This window comes from Actinia tenebrosa, unplaced genomic scaffold (assembly GCF_029948245.1).
Source record: "Actinia tenebrosa isolate PJP-AT-01 unplaced genomic scaffold, QUT_ActTen_1.0 PGA_scaffold3__52_contigs__length_22856419, whole genome shotgun sequence".
Classification (NCBI taxonomy): domain Eukaryota; kingdom Metazoa; phylum Cnidaria; class Anthozoa; order Actiniaria; family Actiniidae; genus Actinia; species Actinia tenebrosa.
The window spans coordinates 18,100,720-18,123,325 of NW_028292580.1; the positions used below are offsets into that span (position 1 = coordinate 18,100,720).

Genomic DNA, 22,606 nt, shown 5'->3' on the forward strand with positions numbered 1-22,606 from the left:
TAATGCTATAGTAATTCAGAGGACAATGCTTATCTTTCGTAGTCTTCCTTATGGGTTACTCTCTAAAGAAGTTGGCAAACTTTTAGTTCAAAAGTGTTTCGTAAATTAACAATAGGACGTTTGCATGACGGCGTCATTTGACTGCAACTAACAAGATGCTTCGCAAATTCTTATTTGAATTTGTATTCACTCGTGAGAATACTAAGACATCAAAAGTGTGCAAGGAAGTCTGGTAGTAGAGGTCGATGACGCCATCATGCAAACGTCGTATTTGAATAACTATTGTTCGGGACTTACCAAAAGCGTTTTCACATGTAATAGAGGCTAGCCAGGTCAGAAAGATAGTTATTCAAATTGGTTCCCACATTTCGACTCGGTGTGCGGTGCTCTCGATTAATTCCAGTATACTTTGAATGAATAAATCCCACATACCTACAAACCGATGGATAGGTTCACATGACAACTTGCAAGCCAATCCAAAGTCAATAATCTTCACTCGTCCAACATCTTCATCCAGCAAAATATTCTCTGTCTTCAAGTCATTATGAATGACGCCCATCTCTTCTAGATACATAACCGCTGGTATCAACTGACGGGCAATATTCTTCACCTCCCTTTCCTCCAAAGCACCGCCTCGCTTGCCTAGGTAGTTGAAAAGGCTGATACCGTCACGTGGTCTTTCCATTACGATCACGTGATGGTTTTCAAATTCGTAGTGATGTAATAGCTTGATGATGTTTGGGTGTTTGAGTTTTTTCAAGAAGTAAACTTCGGCCGGAACAGTATCATCTGAGTTAACCTGAAAGGTTGAAAATCTAAAGGTTATTACTTACACCGCACTTTTATTCTTCATGATATCTTATTTCTGCAGTAATAGGCCCTTTGCAGATAACGATCACGTGTCTGTACTGGTGAGCAAAATTTTTTATTTTATTTAAAATTGGTGATTCTTTTTAGCTACTTGTAAAGAACTGAATGAAATGATGTGTATCCAGTGTGTTACGAAATGCAGTTTTATTACGATCTCTCGAAACAGGTTGTAGAAAGTTTGTTTGCTCACCAGTATATTTCACCCATGGGAGTCAAGATGTTCATTCATTTGCTCACAGTGAATTAATCAGCACGTGATTACTGAGCTGCAAGGGGCCTATTCAGGCATTTTTATCAGTACGTTTAATAAGGAGACTATTGACGTGCTATACTCACCCGAACGTTGTAGTCAACATTCTGCACAGGGATGTATTTTATGGCTACCTGCAAAGCAAGAGAATAACTGCCTTTATTTATTTATTTTGACATAAATGATCAAAAAGAAAAAACAAACAAACAAATAAATATAATTATAAATAAAGGAATGAATGAATGAACAAAAATAAATAATAGGAATAAATAAATAAAGAACTATATATGAAAAAATTGAATAAATGAAAAAAATTTATAACAAAAATTAAATGAATTTATAATACTCTCTACTAAATTACTTGATTCTAATTGGACAAAGAGGAGTACAATTAAATCCCAAATTGTACTCGATAGAGTCCCAATTAAGTTCCTCAATTTTGTTGAATGTATCAAAAAAATGCAAGTCTTCTCGTAAAATTCGGAATTTATAGATACTCGAGATGCTTTGAAAGTTCTCAAATTGAACTTGCCTAAAAGGCTCGTCCAATTTCGAAAACGTTCAAAACACTCACTCGTACCTATAATGTTCCGAATTGTACTCAAGATCGTGCGATTTTCTATACAAATAAACAATTGAATGAATACTGAAAAATAAACAAATAAATAAATGACATATACAAAATTAATGAATAAATAAATTAACAAATAGATGAATGAATTAAACATAAATTGATGACCTAATGATGGAATGAATGGATGTAATTAAATAAACAAATAAATTAAAGAATGAATAAACAAAAGTAGAGATAGATAAACAATCTGGATATTGATCGAGAATTAGAAAAAGATTCAATCTGCAAAATTGCTTACCGGTAAACCGTCATCGTTTCTTATTCCAGCGTAAACTTTACCAAAAGATCCTTGTCCGATCAAATCTTGTTGATCGTATTTACGAAGGAAGCGGTCCTTTCTTGTAAGCCCTATTTTCAAAGAAATAGATGGAAAAATCAGTAGTTAGCTCACAATCGCCCTCCCATCCACACCCCCAAGAAAGACTTGCTTGATTTTTGATTTACCGCAAGCAACTTTTATCCTATAAATATTTTTAGTCGTACAGCAATTATTCTTTTCACAAATTGCCATGAGTGGGTTGAAAGCTACTTTTTTAAGTCTTAAAACAAAGTTTATTGATAATCTAATTTTTAAAACTTACTTCTCAATATTTGCATTAGTTTTTCTTGTTTTTGTTTTCGTCTGTGACGTCTAGATCTTGGTTTGACTTGAACTGCATATTTTGGCTTTTGAATCTTGTCATTTGAGTCCTGTGTAGACTTCGACTGTAAAAAAAATTCAAGTAAATAACATTATTCTATTAACTGTTATAACATTTCATTATAAAGAGCTTACAGATATTTCTTATTTAGCAACTGAGGAAGAAGATAGGGCCAAGACTTTTGGCGCGAAAACCGCAGTAAATTCAATAACTTTCGCTTTTTACCGCCTTTTACTCAAATACCCGAGATATTCATAGGACTTTTGAGTCATTCACAAATAATTATGCCCAGTTGAAGACAAATTTCGAGAAAAAAGATAACGCGCAAAAAGGGAAATATAAATTCTGTTTTGCGCGTAGTTGGCGGGAAAACGTGGCTTCCTTCTTGGTCATTGGAGCTTTACACCAGTTGCGTTAAGATTTTCACACGCGGTAGAAATCAAGATAAACTGAAGTTAACTAAGAACAGCTATAGAAACTGACCTCAGGTTTCTCTGATTTTTTCCTGGTGATTTTAGTCTTCTTTATGGGCGTCTCATTCGTAGGCTCGTCACCAGAAAAGCAGCGTTTTCGTCCAAGTCGACCGACCTCATTTTTGCTTGTCTTTTTTCTGGCGACTTTTGGTTTCTTAAAAGGCGTCTCTGATAAGTTATTTCTCGGCTCGTCAACACAAAAGCGACGTTTACGACCTGCAATACCCTTGGAGCTTCGAGAGACGGTTTCAAAGTCATGGGCTGGGGCGGGAACTTTTGCATTTCTAGGGCGGCGAAGTCTTCGTCTATGGGATGTAACAAAGGCATGTCTTAATAGGATCAAATGCTTATGAATTACTTTTGCGCATTACTTTTAGACCTAAAAATGCATTTTACTTTTGATAAGCCTCTTCCTGCGCTTACGTAACAAAGAGAATAAAACTCACGCTTTCGAAGAGGGTTGCGACATTATAAAATTTAAACTTCAACGATTCGTTTTTTCTCTGTAAACTTCCAAATGTTTTAAGAAAACTGTTCAGGGTTGTCTTGGAAATGACGCCTTGTTTACACTGGTTACGAGTTACGTAGTTCATACGCCATCTTCGAAGTTTTACGTCGATGTTTAGGTTTGCGCGCGGACATCCACAGCCTCAATCGTACGATAGCTTCCATTTTCTATAATTTCCTTCTAAGATTTCCCCTTAAGTTTTCCCCTTTATATTCTGTTAAAATTCAGTTTATTTGTTCATAACTAAGAATGTGCATGCCAAAAGCGCAAAAATCGAATATTGTGTAAGTCAAAGGCAATAGTAAAGCTAGTAAAGCATTGATTTACAGTAATGACTTTCGGGATCCTTGTTCAACTTACGTCAGTCCTTTTGCATTGCTTTTCTTCAACTACGTCGTTGTCATTTTAAAAATGGTAAAGGGAAAAATAAACCATGTAACCTGGCAGTTCTTGTCTTGCAATCGAGGCCAGTACTGATGGATAGTGTCCAGTAACTGTTCAAATTCAGTATGCATCTGATTTTCCATAGATCTCCTAGCCAGGTTCACGATTTCATACTGCATAATGAGGTATGGCTCTCGCAACATCATATGATAATGGATTGGTATACATTAGACCTTAAAACTTAGACTACAAGTCGGCTAAACCATTCGCGGTGTCTACGGTAGATTTGCTTTAAGAGCGCTTATAGCAAGAACCATATATTGTTGCTTAAACACGATCATAGCAATTTCAAATTCTCGTAAGAGAATATGATGATGCGTTGACCAATCACACACACAACAACGAAAAGCGAAAGGAAAACGAATTCTAGACAGTGATTTTCGTGTTGTTTTATTCCTTTTAAAAATAACTCGCTTTTGTATCTATTTTAAGATTTATTTAAATTTGTTATATTTTCCAGTATTCACGACACTATGGCATCGAGTTTACCCAGATATACTTCATATCCTATTTAACTAGCGAAAAATATAGTTAAATGAGATACGATATAACTGACATAAAGTTCATCCCGGTGTAAGGAATGTAAAACTACGGATTACTTTCGGATCCCACGTGCGCAGCTAGAGGCGCATGGCGAGGATAGCCGATGTTATCCGAAGTCCCGCGTAGGACTTAGCTGCTCCGTTTGCGACTGCCTTACGACTTTTTATCGACTGGGAAACCATGATTCGGTAGGATTCAGTGATTTCTACAAGGTAATCGCAACAATTTTTGTAGGGAATTTTATCTGTTTTTTGGAACAAGCTAGGCACACAGGTTTCATCGAATGTGTCAAATGTTGTTTAATTAAAATGTTTTCAGGTATTTGCAATATCTAGGAAGAATTTATCGCAAAAAACGGCCACTGAACTGGCGTGTTTGTTCTACACGAAGCATGTCGACAATGGCGCTTCATGAACGATTTTTACAGAACCGATGCGATTTTTGCAGTGGCAATATTTGAGCCCTTTAAAGGGATAACTGAGCTCCGTAAGCAGAATACTAAGCCCTGAATACCTGCAAGTGAATATTCTACATAAACATGATTCAAAAATGCTGCTGTACACGTATCTATCAGCAGTAGACACGTACTCATCGAGTACGTTTTTTTATTACAGTCCCTTTAATTTTTGGCCTTTCAAAGTTATGTCTTCAAACTTAGAAGTCTGTGCAAAATAGCTTTATAAATGAAACCGAAGATAAAAATACTCGCAGCAGTATATTAAAGAGAAAAAATAATTGTACTGCTTGTGACGAAGTTTGTTAAAAAAGGAAGAAAAGAAAAAGAGAGAAAAAGAAAAAATTAAATGAAAAAAAAATTGGAAAAACGCGCTACCCACAATGCATTATGAACGTGCGCTTGGTAGCCTGGCATGAAGTACTTACGAAAAAGATAAAAAGTCGACGATATTCAAGACTTTGAAACCCTCAAAAGGTTCGTAAAATAATAATAATATTGCCAAATGCAAGCCTATCATGATGTTTATTTTTCAGATTTCGTGTTCAACAGGTATTTTCATTATTTCAACGCTTCGAATCTCTTCTTTTTCGCCTCGACTCAACTTGCACGAGCTTCGGCTGGCGGCCATTTTGAACAATAATGCTTCCTCAAACCTTTCTCAAAACAGGGACAAGAACACTCGATAAACGCGCTCTAAAGGTCCAAGGTTGTTGGTTTAAGACTATTACACAAACTTTCACATCATTGAACTGTTATCTTGCTATTCACAGGTCTGCAAGTATATTTTTTCTCGTGACTTTGGTCGAACTCTGGTCAACACTGTTGACAATCTTGACCTAAGTCGCCGAACAGCCATCCTTTCTGGCACAGGGTGCTTTAGTCCAGTTTATGGCAGATTTTCTCCACTAAGCAACTATGGATTTGAGGCAAGGACGTTAATAACTATATGTGTAGAGTGGTATATTCAATTACAGCTTAATTCAATTATTCCTGGTCAGAAACCATCCACGTTCTTCTCATGTTTCTCAAGTACATATTCATTTCACAATCCGTTTACCTCATCATTAGTACTATAATAATGTTATTTCCTGCGCTTTGTAACTACCGAATACCTAGGAAACTATTTACATACTAACAGAAAACCCCGCTAACGATATGCACTTTCCAAAATACCCTGCAAATCATATACACATATATAATAACAATGACTGTTATTGTTGTATGGCTTGTTCTATGAAGAGTTCCAACAATTGCATATCATTTGTGGGGTATGCTGTTGGTGTTCCACATATTTTTTACACAAAATGTGGAAGATATGAATAAAATCTGGGTAAATGATTTGTTTTTAAAGCAGCTCTTCAAGCAAGCCCCCAATCGAAAGGGTTGTTTCCACTTTTGCTCATTAGAACCATTTTTATTTTTACTCTTATTACCTCGAGATATAAATAACGATGAAACAGCCACCATGTTGGTTGATCTAATGAGAGAAGCTAATGAGAAATACTTTGTTATTGTCAACCAACATGGTGGCTATGATTTAACATGCTCCTCAAGAATAGCCTATCATCGTCAAATCATCTCCATGTACCTTTCCATGGTCCCATGTACTTTTATGTATTCTAGCGATATATTTTATTGACAGCGATCCATTGCCAATCTACCTATCGTGACATTTACACTGTTACATCCTAAGTGCAAAATCTTTTTTTTTTCCTGTAAGAATTTCTAGAACCGTTTTTCTGACGACCACTGAACTTTTTTATATCATACTTCAATAGTTTTGGTAAACTCCCTTATAGCATAACCAACAGGGTATTCAGGATAATATTAAGACTCTTTGTGAAGGCTTCCTTCATTCATTTACATTCTAATATTGAATCATCTATACTGACACTTTCATCATTGGTTTACCAATTTACCATAGGAACAACAGGGACTTTGGCAACAGATTTGAAGTCACGGTACATGGAATGGGTTACAGAGATATACCACTTGGCCAAAGAAATCCAGAACAAGACATGTACTACCATGAAGGATATCTGGAACAAGGCATTGCAAGAGAACTTAGACAATTTAGAAACCTTCCTCCTCCGATGCCGCTGCCACCTCCAATACCAGAATTCTATGATGATAGAAGTGTTGTGCTAGGCAGAGAATACTACCCTGAAAGAATCCATGACAGGAGCCGTGACTTGGATTATGTGTCAAGAGATAGAAATCTTGACTTTAGATATAGAGAAAGAGGGGGCGATAGAGGATGGGAACATGAAAGAGACTACCTTGATGCCTTGGACAGGGATGATCGCAGAGACTATGATAGCTATAGAGACAAGGACTATGATCGTGATCGTGATCGTGATCGTGACCGTGATCGTGACTGGGACAGAGACCAGAGAGATTATGATCGCAGAGACAGGGACAGGGAACGAGACAGAGATCGTGATCGTGATCGTGATTGTGATTGGGATCGACCAAGGAGTTCCCGTGATGATCGTCCTAAAGATGAAGTGCTGAGATAATTATTTATGTTCTAATTTTTCAAACATATTTTACTGGCAGAATGCTTCTTTGTTTGAACTCGGTAACTTCTCCTCCCCTCTCCCCCCAAGAAAAAATAATCAATATTTTTTAACCTAAGAAAAAATCGCCTCTTATACTAACCAAGAAGCATTTAGCCAAGAAGTTGTTGTCAAATCTTGTAGTACAGTACCTAGGGAACTTCTTTTATCTAAAACTAACTTATGGCCTGCAATGTTTTTCTATATATTTTTATGAATTGGATTTCAATTGAGCATAGACCACAGGCTGCAATTCATCAGCATCAATCATGATTCATTGTGTTGTGGTTTTCTCCCTGGTCTAACTATTCTCCTGTTGGCAAATTTGGTCCCTTTTGAAAGGGTTAAATTTCAATTCTGGCACTGCATTATTTTCTATAAAAAGGCTCGCAATTTTGGTATCAAATGCGTAGGCAGGAGGTTCAGGTTCAGGTCTTGGTATTTCTACTTTCTTTTCTCTTTTAAGATACTAAAATGAGGTTTATTTTCTCCTCAGCCTCGACACAAGAGGGAACGTGTCTCACGTTGGGATGATGGATATGACAAGGAGAAGGAGAAGGAAAAGAGAAGAGAATACAGTAGAGAATCCATTAGAGAATCCAGTAGAGAAAGAGATCGAGAACGCGACAGAGATAGAGATAGAGATCGAGACAGGGATAGGGACAGGGACAGGGGTAGAGATAGGTCTGAAACAAATGAATCCAAGACGGCAAACAGTGAATTTCAAAGTGAAAATGAACCAACATCTGTCATCATGCTGCGAGGATTACGAGATGAAATCAAGGAAGATGATGTAAGTAATCATCCAGTAAACATTTTTTTGAAAAATTGGGCCGCTATTGAAATGTTTAATTTTTGTGAGGACTAATATTATGTATACTGAATTCTGCTCTATTTCAGAATAAATCAATGTACTTTTAGATTAGATTACATTCATCACTATTATTTATTATCATTATATACCCAAAACATACTATGAACACAATCTAACCTAATTTTTTTTAAATAAACTAGATTCTTCAAGAATTGTATGATGCAGAAGTTGCCTTTAAAGATGTCAGAATTGTCAGGAATAAAATAGGTATTGTGTTCCATTCTCATCAACGCCATGCACTGAAGTAGGATTACGTAATACTCTTACCAGTAGACAGAGGCAGTTTTGATTCTTATGGCTTTCGTTCGTAATGTTAACCACAATTGCATTTCAAGTCAACCACATGATGGCAATGTTGTACCATGTGGACAAGTTTTTTACACCAGTTGGGTCATGGTGTATGTCATGGTCAATGTGTCCGTGTGGGGGGAGGGGGTGGGTTTTGGGGCACTCAGAGATACAAGTATTGCGTATGCTTCTTAATTCAGAGATACGAAATCACCTCTTTTTGCACCTAAGAGATACAACAAGCATATCCGTTACTTCGGATTCCCCCCACCCACCCACCATTCTGTGCATGCTATTTGGAAGTTCTGTAATGTTGATGCAGATGTTTGTTACTGTGAAATTGTTTCTGGCCTAACTATTTTTTAATGTCTCTTTGTTGACCTAGGTTATACGCGTGGTTTTGGATTTGTGGAATTTGAGGATATTGAATCTGCAAAGCAGTGGATGAAGCTAATAAAAGTAAGAAGATACCATACCATACTACTGACAATATTGATTTAAGTGGACCCCTTATTAGGTGGAAACCCAGAAGTCATCAAATGTAATTTAAAGTAAATGCATTGAGTAAATTAAAAAAAAAATGTAAATAAACATCTAAATATATATACAACTATATACACCTACTTGCAGGAACGTTGTCATACCAAAATAGAACATTAATGATTTAGTGGGATAGGAATTATATTAAAAACCAAAAGAAGATCACTGAAGCTGAACTTTTTCTTTTGTCTTTTAATGTATTCCTTTCTCACTAAACTACTAATGTCCTAATATTGTATGACAGCGTTCTTGCAAGTAGTTGTACAAATAAAAAGTAAGATAGCATTTAAAAAAAAAGTGACAGTAAAAGACAGTGAAAAATGAGATTTGGTCAGTGAAAATTCAGGGATTTTTATTTTACCAGAAGAGTGGGATGAGTGTAATTTATTAAGCTACAGGATTTAAGTTGCATATGATTTCCTTTTACTCGTAGGGTCGCTTACTTGTTCAAGGTTACTCTATCAGTGCTGATTACAGCAGACCTAAAAGTAATCAAGATAAAGACTGGAATTGCACCAAGGTAAATGCAAACATTATACTTCTATATTGGAAAAGGTTGGAGAAGGTTTTGTTCCAAGCTTGAATTGTATTGTGGATAATATGTAAATAACGTCAGTACAGAAGAAAATATATGCATTAAAAAAAACAAATTATCCAAGTTATTTTTTCCATCCCTTTGATTGGCTGAGATAACTACAAATAACTGCCTACAAATAATAGTCTGCTCTTGCGCATTATGATGCAAAGCTGTTTTGCTGCAAATAATAGTCTGTGCGTGCGAAGTTACGTTGACAGACAGCAAAAACAACCAAAGCACAAAAAAGAAAACGGAAAAAAAATTTGAATGAAAAAACAGTTATTGAACTCAGCTATCTCAAAATATAGAGATTGGATAGTGTTGTTTGGCATCGGCAAATAATTGCTCACTCGCGACTAGCAATTCACAATATTTTGCTCAACCTAATTTAATAATTGCTTATTGTTTATTTAGTGTGGAACACAGAACTTTTCCTCCCGAAGAAGAATGACGTGCTTCTCTTGCGGAGCACTCAAAGAAGGTAGGCTTTTTATATAGAGTAATCTATGATTTGAAAAAGCCTTGGACCCTGAAACTAGCTGTGGTGAATGAAAGTTTGCACAGCTTACACAATGATCAAACCCTAAAACAACATCTTGCCAGATATGAGTCAGGGCACAGCTAATCCACAGATCAAATTGGAATTGAGCATCACCCTTGATTTTCTGTCTGTCATACCACACACCAACTATACACACTACTACCTTTGATCTTACTATTTAACATCTCTTTTTAGCTTCTACGGGAAGTGAAGAGAAAGAATCAACTGCTACACCTTGTAAAGGTAGTCATGATTGTTGAACGAATTACATTCAGGTCACTTTGGCGTAATGTTTTCCCATTTCAGGGTACCACATGCCATTCTTGTGAGAATCTTTTTGTTTGAGTTAAATAATTTCAACAATGCTAAAGTATCTGTTCCAGTATCATTGATGAATAAAAAATTAAAGTTGAATGGACACTTGATCTGAAATGGGAAAACAGTGCTTAGATATGATTTATTTATAGTAAATTAACTACAAAAGAATTTTGTAATTGTGATTTTCATTATTGTACAACCTCGCCAGTTGATTTGTTTTATGTGGTTAAATTTAAGCAAAGTTAACTGGGAGTGGAGTGCTGGCCAGCGGTGTGAGACTTGCGCATGCGCAGTTGCTGCCTAAGGCCTCGTGGTTGCTGTAGCTGAGTTGCTGTTAGCCATTGCCTTCATATCGCGGTTTTGATTTGTTTTTGGATTCCATCATGAATGGAAATTACAACTTTGTATTCCAGTTTAGAGTTCTCTGTTACTCAGGGTTAGCCTCTATTTTGTGTAAAATATTCACTGATCCCAGTGAAGACTGATGGAATTTCAAAGTGTTTGTATTGTTGAAGTTTTGGATTCTTTACTTTACTGTTGGTATTTGTAAATATTCTGATGCTAAAATGAGGCTAGCCCTGTGTTGTAATCAAGGAACACTGTGCTCTATGATTAAAGACTCATCTGCGCAGGCCTAACCTACCTTAGGCCGGTACAAATGAGTCTGTGGTCTTGAAAAACAGTGGTATGCATCGAATGCAAAATTGATGTATTTGGAATTCAAAAATGTTCACATCAGACGACTGAAAATGAGTAGCCATTTACCTTGTACAGCTTTCTACTGCAGCCAGTTGCTAAAACACCTGTCTATCTAAAAACATTTTAGCTGGTCTATGACAATTTGTCTTAATTTTACTTTTCCTTTTTGTTTTCAGTTCTCATTCTAAAAGGCTTAGATGTGTTGACAAATGAAGAAACCGTAAGTTTTAATTAAAATCCTAGATCTTATCATTTATTTTTTCTGCGGCACCAATGATAGTAATAATTATAGGAATCATAAAACCCAAACTGCAACGTTGATATTTGTATTTTTACAAGCAACACTCCCAGTAAGGGGCTTTTCCATGAGGTTCATTTTACATGCACTTATGCTACAAACACTATTTACAACGTACAACACTCAACTCACATGTTGGTTTTTATTTTTTTATTTTATTCAATATTTTAACAGGAACATCTAATTTAGCACAGGCTAGTTTAAATAGAGTCCTGTGTAAAATAAATATAATTACAAAGTAAATATATACTACATGAATTATGAGTTACATTACGGTACAATATAATAATAGATCAAAACAAGACAATGCGCATAGTTTTTTTAGTTTAAAATGGACTTTGGCCTTTTGCCTCAAACTCTCCAAGATTGGAAGAGTGTCTTCTCAAACCCTCCAAGATTGGAAGAGTGTCTTATATCTAATGGAAGTTGGTTGAAAGTGTGCACTCCATTTATGCGGATTTTAAAAGACAGATCAAACAAACTCAACTGAAGCATGTAGTGGAATACCACTCATGACACCCGTAATAATAATGATAACATTGTTGGCTTTTAATCCTTTAACAGGTGCGAACAGTACTGTCTTCAATGACTTCACTGCAAATCTTCGACATTCGATTAATCAGAGACAAGATGACCAACACCTCAAGAGGGTTTTGCTTTGTGGAGCTCTCTTCTATAGAGGTAATGAAAATCAATATTAAGTATTAATTATTATGGGAATTATTACTAAATAACTTCATTTCTCTTGACCTTTGCCAAAATCTTGTTTTGTCTCCAAGATATTTGAATATTGAAATACTAAATATTATTTTTTAAATATTAAATATTTTATAATATTATTTAATATTGATATGAAAATATGCTAATATTAAAATATGTAAAGAAATGTCATAAGAGGGAAAGTTATTCCGAGTTATTAATATGCAACTTAGAAATGTTAAAGGAGAGAAATGGGTCTGATTAATAGCCACAAGGATTGACAGTAGAGCAATGTTCTCTAGAAATGATTCCCTCACCCAGATGGGGTATTAACAACTTCCACTAAATCAACCCTTTATAGAAAAAACAGCTAGAGTGCATTCCCATCGTGAATATTCTACGGAAAACATTTGAAATAATGGGGATTGGAGATATCCTGTGTAAATTTGTTGGAACTCACGTCCACAGAATGTGACATCACCAAAAATTATATACATATGTATCCAAGTTTCAAAATAATAGGCCTCCACTGTAGAATATTGATTTGCATTGCTATAATAATTATTAGAAACATTGACTAAGGTGCTTTCCATTGAGTTGAAAAGATTGGTCTGAGCATGGCCAGTTTTTACGACTTGTTTGGGCCAAGTTGGTCCATTTCTAAAAACTGATGCATTCCATTTGAGAACTTGCTGCTCTGGCTGATCAGTTTCGAGTTGATTGGAAGCGCCTTAAATCTGCGCTCTAGCATGTGACAGCGTAAATAATGGATGGATAATTTCATCACCAGGATGCTACATCATTACTAGAGACACTTCAAAAAATGAATCCACCTTTTGAGATAGATGGCAGGTTGATCAATACCTTATATGCAAAGAATAGTGAACCAGCACCAACCTCCAAACCCAGGTATGACCATATGTTGCTTACCAACCACTGTTGTCATTGCTAGATGCTGATCAACACTAAAGTTGTGACAGGTTGATGAGCAATAGACTGCTCACAATCAAATAAGTTGTTCCCATGTACCTTTACGTACTCAAATGACTTATTTGATTGGCATTAGTCAGTTTTCCAGTGACCTGTCGCAAGAATTTGTGACATCCACTCCAGATCCATATATTGTCTACCTGAGTCAGACACAAGTTGATGTTCGAGAAAACAAAGTTGTAGTTTATCTTCCTTCACATGAATCTTGGAACTAAAAGTGCTCACAGGTGCTCTGTGATGTGATATACTGTAGCAAGCACCCCCAACCAATCAAAAAGTGGCACTTTATAAGTTTTTTTATAAGGTAGATTAACTAACAAAAATATAAATATTCTTAGTAATGTAGCTACTGCAGCAATAGAACAGGCCCAGTGGTCCAGTACAGCGCAGCCAAAACAGTCAGCAGCTGCTGCAATGGCGATAGCACAGGCACAAGCAGCATCACAACCTGCATATTCAGTGCCGTACCAACAACAGGTACGTTAATGATACTATGATTTTGAAAGTTCTGTCTGCGCATGTTTCTTCGGATCCAGATCTTGATGTTAGTTTCAATCAGGCTTAAAGCACGCACTACCAGCCAATCAGAACACAAGATTAATTTTATAACTGTTATTTTATAATTTCTTAAGTTATATAATAGTTTTTTTAATAATGTTATTTTGTCCTTCTTAGATGCCAGAGGCAGTCAGTACTTCAATCACCACAGGTTAGTTTTGCATTTTATTTAACTCCTTTCAGCATTTTCGTACCTACTATACATAAAATGGTTAGGGTATGCCATGGCATGGAACTATAATATTATAACTCTTTAACTTTAACTACTTTACAGTTAATACAATTTATCCCACACCATTGAAAATTCACCTAGGTTGCAATACCTAATGGAAAGGAAATATTTTATCCCACACCATTGTATTTTCAGTATTGTTGGTTAAAGCTTGGTTCTCATTTGTGTAGCGAGCAGATGCGACTTTACGTTCTCATTTTGAAAAGAAATAACACAACTGCAACAGAATGGAAAATTTATTTTTCTTACCTTGTCTTGCGCTTGTGTTTATGCTTGCATAGTCTTGCATCCCTATTGAGAACCAGGCTTAAAACCTTGTAATGGGGTAAATTGAATGCTATACAATGGCCTTAAATTATATTTTCAAAGAAAACTAATCCAGACTTTAAAATATTAACCAGATTCCACTACTACCTCATTTGCTGCAACCATGACAGCAGAAGCTTCAGTGGTATCAACCACACAGCAATCTGATTTATATGGAAACCCACATGCTTCCAATTTTGTCTATGATCCTATGTCTGGGTACTACTATGATTCCATATCAGGACTCTACTATGACTCTGCAACTCAGGTAATTATTTAGAGCTGTAGATCAGAGTATCCTAGCAACTACAAATTTTTATTATAATTCATATATAGTCACCTTATGGAGTCAGGATGAAGTTCTCTTTCTCAATTGAAGGGCTTTTCCAGCCTCCAGATTTTTCACATAGGGTGACTTGGATTTGAACCCCCGGTTTTTTACTCCCCTTTTCAAATCAACCCTAACTAATTCAAATTGGTTAGAGCTGTTCTCTGGGGTCATACATGGACTGTACAGCCGCTGCCAGAGGTGCCTTCACATAGCTTCCAGTTTGACCCTGTTGAGCTATGACACTGCTGTAATTGTGGTGGTGATTAGCTATAAAAAGCTGTCTTATCCCTCTTACATTCAAACTAAGAAAACCTGTGAACACCTAAAATATGTCTGGAATGTTAAACACCATGTTCTGACCAATCACATGCAACAGTTAATTAGAAATGAGTAGACATAGTTTACTAAGGTGTTCATGGTTTTCTTACTTTGACTGTAAATGGAGTAATATCAACTCCATTTACAGATATTTGTAATCTTGATATGTAATCTAATCATGTTGTTTCAGTATTATTACAACAGCACTACAGGACAGTATTTATATTGGGATGCAACTACTCAGCAATATGTGCCTGTAGCTTCTGGGTAAGCTACACCTCTTCAGTTATGTACTCTATCAATAGATTCCTTGCAGGACGTCAAAATTCAGCTCAATTTGAAGGACATAACAATAGGTTTCCAATTCTCAGGAGATACATGCAATATTACAACTTACACATTTATTGGTTATCAATTTATTCTACCCAAAAACAGATCAACTTCAACAGCTATAACTACAGCTTCAACAGCACCAACAGCCATAACAGCAGCATCAACAACAGCTGTAACAACTACAGCTACAGCATCTACTACAGAAGTAGCTAATGATGCTCTTGATTCCCTGTCTGCTAAAGGTATGATTTATACAGTGATTTATACAGTGAAGTTGTAGTATCTTCAACTTCCTGGGGACCAGGGGAGAGGTTTGAAATAACAGGTTTGAAATATCCAGGGTAAAAAATGTTCATGCTCATGTATAGTGTGATCATAGAATGTTTTTCTGTCACAAAAACCCAGTTCGGTGACATTCATAGTAACTTTTTATGTGTGATGAAAATGGTTTGAAAAGACAAATGGCTATGATACAATAAATACAATTAATTTGGAGAAAGTCTAAACAAAGGTTATCAAATATCATACCTATCACTGTAAGCATAATATGGTACCTTGAATCTTAGACGTGTGCTATATAAATAAATTTATTATCATTATTATTATCATTATCATAAGAATAATTGTTATTATTACTACCTAATAAATATTGTACTGCATAGCTAACAAACTAGGGTTGTCATTTTCAGAAAATGTTTATTTCTTTTTCAGAAAAACAAAAGAAAGCTAAGTCCCTCCAAGCAAAAAAGGTATTACATATACTGCTGTTATATTTATTCTTCTTTCTAATCAAAGGTGGTGTTGTGGTAGTGCACTCAACACTCATCCCTGGGGTCCAGGTTCAATAGACCCCTCGCAGCACTTCGGAATGCAGCTCAATTGGAAAACATAACAATAGGTTTCCAAATCGTATCATCAAACTCAATTAGCGTCTGCAATTTTTAGATGACATGTACAAATAGGCCTTTCAATCTTTATCTATATATGTTTTCTCTGCTCTTATCAATTGAAATTCTACAAATAAAATTATTAAGTTGCTGTAAAAATCTCATGAGATTGAAATTCTTTTGTTTTGTCCTCAAAATTAAGCTGGTTTGATGTCAAATTCAAGAAATCTATTCCTGGACTTTGGAGAAGAGTTTGTTAGGTCTCTCCGTAGGGTTTTTCTCTGGGTTCTCCAGGCCCCCCCCCCCCCCCCCCCCCACACTCCAGGAAACGTAAGAGGCTGTGAATTCTAATTTAATTAGTGAGTTAACCATACATTGCTTGTAAACTACATGTAATGTACCAGGGTGTAATGTTTATAACTGTTGCCATTGTGACAGATTGCTAAAGATATGGAGAGATGGGCTAAAAATGTCAACGCCGCTAAAGCTCAACACCATCATCAACCAGCAGAAGTCATTAAAAAGCCTGCACAGGCAGAGGAACCTGAATTTAAAAAGGTATTTATTGCTTACTGAAACTAACCTTACTAAACCGTATCTTGCCTAAACCACATACATGGGCTTTACTCATGTGGCAGCCATGTTTATTCTCATGAGAATAAAAATCATTTTTAACCCGCATGAATTTGAATTCTCAAGCACTTGAATGCAAGGCTTCACTTAATGGATTTTATTTTTCCGGTCTTGAATGGCTGCTGCTTGAGTAAGGCCCATAAATTGAGTTCGTTCAATGTGTCAGCTGTTCTTCCATTAAGAGTAAATGGTTTGAACTCAGGTGTTAAACTTTGGTGTAAAATGTGATCGTCTGGGTGAGTGTAGTCTTGAGAAAGACTGCTGTTGGTGGTGACTGACGTTTTGACAACCAGAGCGGAAGTCATCTTCAGAGTCCAGTGAAAAAATGAGACACCGTCGAGGGCATTTATACTTCTGTTCTTTTTAATCCAGGTTCTCTCTTGTATTCCTCCCTCTGTGAGTCGAGTGTTGTGAATACATTACTTACATTATGTCATCTTTATATTATTTTTTAGCCAACCCTACCTCCCCCTAAACTATTGACAGTACTTAGCAAATCATCACTAGCTACTGTTGAGGAACCACGAACTGAAGAGATGGTCAGGTCTAGTCCTTTATCAGGCTTGATATCTGCAACTAAGAAAGAAGAGCCTGTCCCTGGTAAGTCTTAGCCAATATTAATATATAACAACCTTGCTAATTATTAGCTATTATTAGCCATTGCATGTTTGCGCGTCGTGGTTTCCTACGCTCCTCTCGTGTTCTCTCAACATCCCGCGTGTTTTGATCAGAGTATCAAACACAGAAAACTTTTTTTGATCTGTTTTATAAAATAACAAACACGCCAAAAAAAAAAAAAAAAAAAAAAAAAATATATATATATATAGTAAAGATTGGATTAAAGACGAGACATGTTCACTGTAACTCCGAGTTTCGTGCTTACGCACTCATCAGACAGACTTTAATGAAACATATTCCTATTACTGTGATATTTATATACAAGAGGTGTAATGATTATTTACAAAAGAAGTATTGTTCGGAAAGGAGTTAATTAGCTAGGCCTGGATTTCTATTGTTCATCAGATAGAACTTGTTTTCATGTCGGCATTTGGAGATCAATTCGGATCGCTTGTTTAAAAGAGTGTCGCTGTTTGCTTTGATGATAAGTAGCTTTTCTGTTAAGCACAGGTCACACCTCTTAGAAATGTTGCTGTATGGTCTGGCTGAAGTGATGATTGTCCATTCTATGTTGTAGTCTTTGTTGTTATCTTTAAGGTCCCAGATGTATTTAGAAAGTTCGGTGCTGTTAGCGTATTTTCTATTTCGCAGAGATAGTTTGTGCTGAGTGTATCGTTGTTTGAATGTTCCTTCTGTCAGGCCAATGTAGTTTTTCCCAGTAGTGTCCTCGTTTGTTGTGACATGAGCGTTGTAGATGATGCCTGAGGAGAGGCAGTTGTTGTTTAGAGGGCATTGATCTTTTTTACGGCAGTTGCATGTTTTCTCAGAGGTGGTGGCGGGATCGGTATCGGTGTTGAAGATTTTCTTGTTGTGTTTGGTTATGGTGGTTTTCATGTTTTCCATGCAGCTGTAGCTCACTTTGATATTATTCTTATTGAAGATCCGGTGAAATCTGTGGTGCTTGGGAAAGTGTTTGTGTATGAGCTTCAGGAAGATGCTTCCGACGTTGGTTTGTACATTCTTGCTGTATGGAGGGTTGTACCAGATGATATTCCGTTGTCTGTTTCTTTTTGAATGTGTAGATGGTTTATGGTTGTTATAGGTCAGGGTTTTGGTATATCCGCTGGAATTCAGGGCATGTTCATAGATGGGTTTGGCTTTGTCGAATTCGGTCTTGTTGCAGGATATGTTGGATATTCTACGGTTGATGGCGTCTGGTAGTTGTTTGATTATGTTGGGCGGATGATTCGACTTTGTGTTGATGTATAATGGCTGGTCGTTAGGCTTTCTGTAGGGGCAGTACGTTTCGTTTGCCAGGTCAAAGGTTACGTCAAGGAAGTTAACTATTTTCAGGTTCGTCTGTATGGTGATGTTAAGTGATGTTATATATATATATATATCGTATTATTCTGATGTATTTGTAAAGGGTGACGCGAGCGTGTTTTGATACCCTCATCAAACATGGTTTTCGAACAATCATAGCGCGCGTACTATCCCAATTATTTTATAATAAGATATCAGACAGCTAGTTGCACGGTTCTGAAAAATTTCTCTCATATTTACTGTAAAACAAATCTAAGCGAACACAGGATTCAATTTTTGTAAAGTCATTGCTTTATTGCTTCAATGGTTTAGGAAAATTGTCAAGCATAGTAGCAGAATATGGTGAAGACGATGACTCTGACCCTGAACCTGAAGAACCAAATGACAACAAATTTGCAGACCTGAAGTTAATGGCATGCCTATTGTGCAAGCGGCAATTTCCAAATAAGGAAGGTCTAGACAGACACATGCAATTCTCAGATCTACATAAGGTATGTCTGTTTTGTGATCAAAATCGCTGGCTCTCTCTTCTGTCTTACGTCTTCACTTCCGCATCATAATGATGATGATGATAATGATGATGATTGATGATCAAGATAATAATAACGGTTAAATGATGACATATCTACATATCATTGACTTATTGCAATATCGCTTAAGTAACCATGAAACAATGATTCCAAGTAGAGGTTAAACTTAATGTCAGCAGTAGGCTGCAAAGCAGGCATTCTTGTGGGTTTGGGGAAAAACCGGGGCTTAGGGGGAATTTTGGAACGAACGAGAATTGAAACCCCTCCCCCTCCCCCCACGTTCCCTTTTTTTTTTTTTGCTAGGTCCCATTTTTCTCGCGGGCCATTGGTCAAAACAGGAACCCCAAAACCCCGATTCTTCCTCTGAAACCTATCAAAAGAACGCCGGCTCCGCAGGCTATGTCAGCAGATGATTTTTAACTCGTGTACACGCCAATTTAATAACCGTGCCATTGTCAGATATAGTATAAATCATTGGTTTATCTTATGCTTACAGCAAAACTTGGAGATTCACAAGAAAATGAGCATGTCAGAGAAACAAATAGAGGATTATGAGCGCAGAGAACGAGAGGTAGGTGATAATGCTTTACGGAATGACACATGGTCTGAAATGGAAAAACAGTGGATTAGGCCTATTGTTGCTACGCTAGGCGTGGTAATACCGTCCCCGTTTTACGATTGGATGCACAGTATTTCTCTCTCTTTGATTGGTTAAGGAACGAATGTAAAGTCTGGGCTCTTGAATTTTCAATGTTATGTGCGTCATACGCATTAAAAAAATTTTTTTTTTCTTGTCTTGTTATCCATAGTCTAAGTACAGAGACAGAGCAAAGGAGCGTCGACAAAAATACAATCAACCAGACCTCGGTTCAAGCTTTTCTCAGCCTCCACCCAGTAGAAAACGGAAAGGATTCCAACCTACATCGTAAGCTATGAACACTATTGTTTCCTACCTAATATCTATTAGCTTTAACTGTTGTATTGCAGCGTGGGACAATCTCAACAGAGCCCTAAGCTTCAACTAGATGAAAGACCAAAAGATCGAAATGGAATATAGAAGTTGAGTTTTGAGGAGGGAGGAAAACCAGAGAACCCGGAGAGAAACCTTCGAAGCACAGGAGAGAACCAACAGACAACTATATTCATGAAAGGCGCCTTGCTGCAACTATGATCATCAAGCATGTCTTCATAGATCGTCATTACCTCCTTCCTCTTTGGGAAAAAACCCGCTACTAGCTACGTGTTTACGGCATGATATTGGAATGACTTTTTATGAATTAATGATTTTCAGGAAATTTGAGCAACCTACGAAAGCGGGTATCGGTGAGGATAACATCGGTAACAAAATGTTACGGGTAAGAGAAACTATTAGTATCATATATATTGTTTCGAGTATTACTGAATTTGCACGAATGTGTTTTTCAAAGAGCTTCAAAATAGCACAAGCCATGAGCAATACTCACCTCCCAGCTTAAGTATGTAATTTTAAGTTTAAAAACCTTGTTGAAGTGAATTTATGAATTTTTTGACAGGCAATGGGATGGAGCCAAGGTAGTGGATTAGGAAAATCAGGACAAGGAATTGTCGATCCCATCAAGGTAGGGTCGTAAGACACATAACTTATGCGCCACCAAAAAAGGGGGATGGGGGGTAAAGAAAAACCAAAAGCCAAGATGCATGGCTTACGTAGCGGCCGCCTCTGTGTGGCGGGGGTGGAGTGGGGGGGGGGGGGGGAGGCGCGGGGGGTCACTGCCACCTCACATAGAGGGTCGCCACAGAGGGTACCAGATGCAGCATATGGGTTCTGTGGAGGCTTAAAGCTGGGCACTGCCGGGAAGCAAAAAAAACGCTAACCATTCAATAAAAGTATCTGTCGTGGCCATACTCATTCTAGCCTGGTAACGACGCTCCTCCTTCTCCCTCCCCCTTCCCCCTTTACCCTTCGTCAGGCTGTTTTAAAGCGTCGCTACGCAGGCTATACTCATTCAAAAATGCATTTCTTTCAGGCTCAGATGAGAACACAGTACGCAGGTCTAGGTGCGTCAGGCAGCTCGTACGGGTCGGTGACTGGTGGGGAGTCATCCGGAGAGAAGCGCCGCAAACTGGTAATGAAATTATAATTTTGTATTCATCGGATCTTTTGAATAGGATACAAAAAGCGACAGGGAACCCCTCTTTTTTTACTTTTTAAGGGCAACTTAGCGGGATCACAGGAACCAAACTGTCATTTTTACCATAAAAGGGGCGTCTCCGTTTTCTGTAACATTTTTGGTGACAACATTTTGTTATTCATCCAGGGCGCGACTCCACAAGGTCAAACTTGTTTTCAACGAGAGATAAAATCCCATTACTGCGAAATAGCCTTTTTATCAAAATTAATTTGCACCAGACGGGTCTCGAGTCACATGTAACTAAAACAAACTATTAATAGGTAGACTCACAAACCGCTGGAAGTGACGTATATGTTATTAAAATTTTTCTACTTTATGCTAGGCCATGTCCAGATTCAGCGAACTATAAAGGTCTTCTTTTAAACTGAACTGAATCGTATCCTGGTGAAGGAAGGGGCCAAGAAAGAACAGAAGAGGCGCCTAATTTCAAGCCTTGTCAACACACCCGTCGTCTTGGTAGATCTCCACTCAGATCAGCGCGCCACACATTTCAACTGTAATGGAGAATTTGGCCTTTAAATAATGACAACACTGTAAAGATCTAAGCAGATATAGCCATTACTAACGAGCTAATGTATCTGCTTTTCATATAAGTGATGTTTTCTATCATAATAAAGAGGTCTTTGTTTTATTATTCGCGTGTTGGGCTATTGAGTCAAAAGGGTAGAAAACTAGTTCACAACGATAAAATAAAACTACAGATATAAACTTGTTTTCTAGGTTTCTTCTTTGCGCATCACCCCCAGATAAGCTAGAGGGCAATAAGTATGTGCGTATTGCTCCTCTAGATAAATCTTACAGTAAATTTTACATTTTCCTGTGCGCTTTAATTCCCTTCGTCTATCTCGAATCAAAAGGTTCTGAGCGGAAGTGATGTACTTCTGGGCCCTCGGGGTTCCTGACTAACTGGGCTTGGGTCTCTTCATTTTTGTAAATTATTTTCTACGGTGTTTCTCGCTCCGCAAAACCCAACACGGTAAATTCTAATTCTATAAGTAACTCATCCATGGCTTGACCTTGATTAGCACAGAAGTACGTCTATGTTATAAAAAGAAATAGTCTTTTGGCACGGCACGGAGATTCGATCTTTAGCAGGAAATTGAACATTGGGTTGCCTTTATTGAATTGACGTGAGAGCCTGAACCGGAAGTCTGTCAACTGTGA

General features: G+C 37.1%; 2 protein-coding genes across 2 annotated transcripts; one reads left to right on the top strand and one right to left on the bottom strand.

Moving 5' to 3' along the window:
* Window positions 1-349: 349 nt before the first annotated feature.
* Window positions 350-3,468, bottom strand: LOC116307538 (uncharacterized). Its single transcript, XM_031717813.2, has 6 exons — window positions 3,446-3,468; window positions 2,879-3,173; window positions 2,336-2,459; window positions 1,993-2,102; window positions 1,207-1,254; window positions 350-799 (listed from the first exon to the last, which is right to left on the bottom strand). The coding sequence occupies exons 1-6, from the start codon at window positions 3,466-3,468 to the stop codon at window positions 350-352; spliced, it is 1,050 nt and encodes a 349-aa protein (XP_031573673.2).
* Window positions 3,469-5,216: 1,748 nt separating this feature from the next.
* LOC116307540 (RNA-binding protein 5) lies at window positions 5,217-22,076 on the top strand. Its single transcript, XM_089035123.1, has 27 exons — window positions 5,217-5,294; window positions 5,591-5,746; window positions 6,745-7,327; window positions 7,875-8,171; window positions 8,393-8,459; window positions 8,926-8,999; window positions 9,514-9,600; window positions 10,072-10,138; window positions 10,394-10,441; window positions 11,392-11,435; window positions 12,078-12,194; window positions 13,003-13,121; window positions 13,541-13,679; window positions 13,878-13,911; window positions 14,394-14,566; window positions 15,138-15,214; window positions 15,383-15,522; window positions 15,992-16,029; window positions 16,606-16,725; window positions 17,256-17,400; window positions 19,054-19,232; window positions 19,768-19,842; window positions 20,081-20,196; window positions 20,563-20,626; window positions 20,804-20,869; window positions 21,278-21,376; window positions 21,765-22,076. Exons 2-27 carry the CDS (start codon window positions 5,736-5,738, stop codon window positions 21,789-21,791), a joined length of 3,006 nt encoding a protein of 1,001 aa, XP_088891249.1. The 5' UTR covers window positions 5,217-5,294; window positions 5,591-5,735; the 3' UTR covers window positions 21,792-22,076.
* The last annotated feature ends 530 nt before the right edge of the window (window positions 22,077-22,606 follow it).

Excerpts from the sequence above, each read along its gene's own strand:
- LOC116307540 (XM_089035123.1), top strand. Across the intron at positions 7,328-7,874 it reads ATGATCGTCCTAAAGATGAA|CCTCGACACAAGAGGGAACG; the intron begins GTGCTGAGATAA and ends TTTTCTCCTCAG. Across the intron at positions 13,122-13,540 it reads GCACCAACCTCCAAACCCAG|TAATGTAGCTACTGCAGCAA; the intron begins GTATGACCATAT and ends AAATATTCTTAG.
- LOC116307538 (XM_031717813.2), bottom strand. The coding sequence starts at position 3,468 with ATGGCGTATGAACTACGTAACTC. Across the intron at positions 3,174-3,445 it reads GCGTATGAACTACGTAACTC|ACGAAGACTTCGCCGCCCTA; the intron begins GTAACCAGTGTA and ends TACATCCCATAG. Across the intron at positions 800-1,206 it reads ATGTTGACTACAACGTTCGG|GTTAACTCAGATGATACTGT; the intron begins GTGAGTATAGCA and ends TCAACCTTTCAG.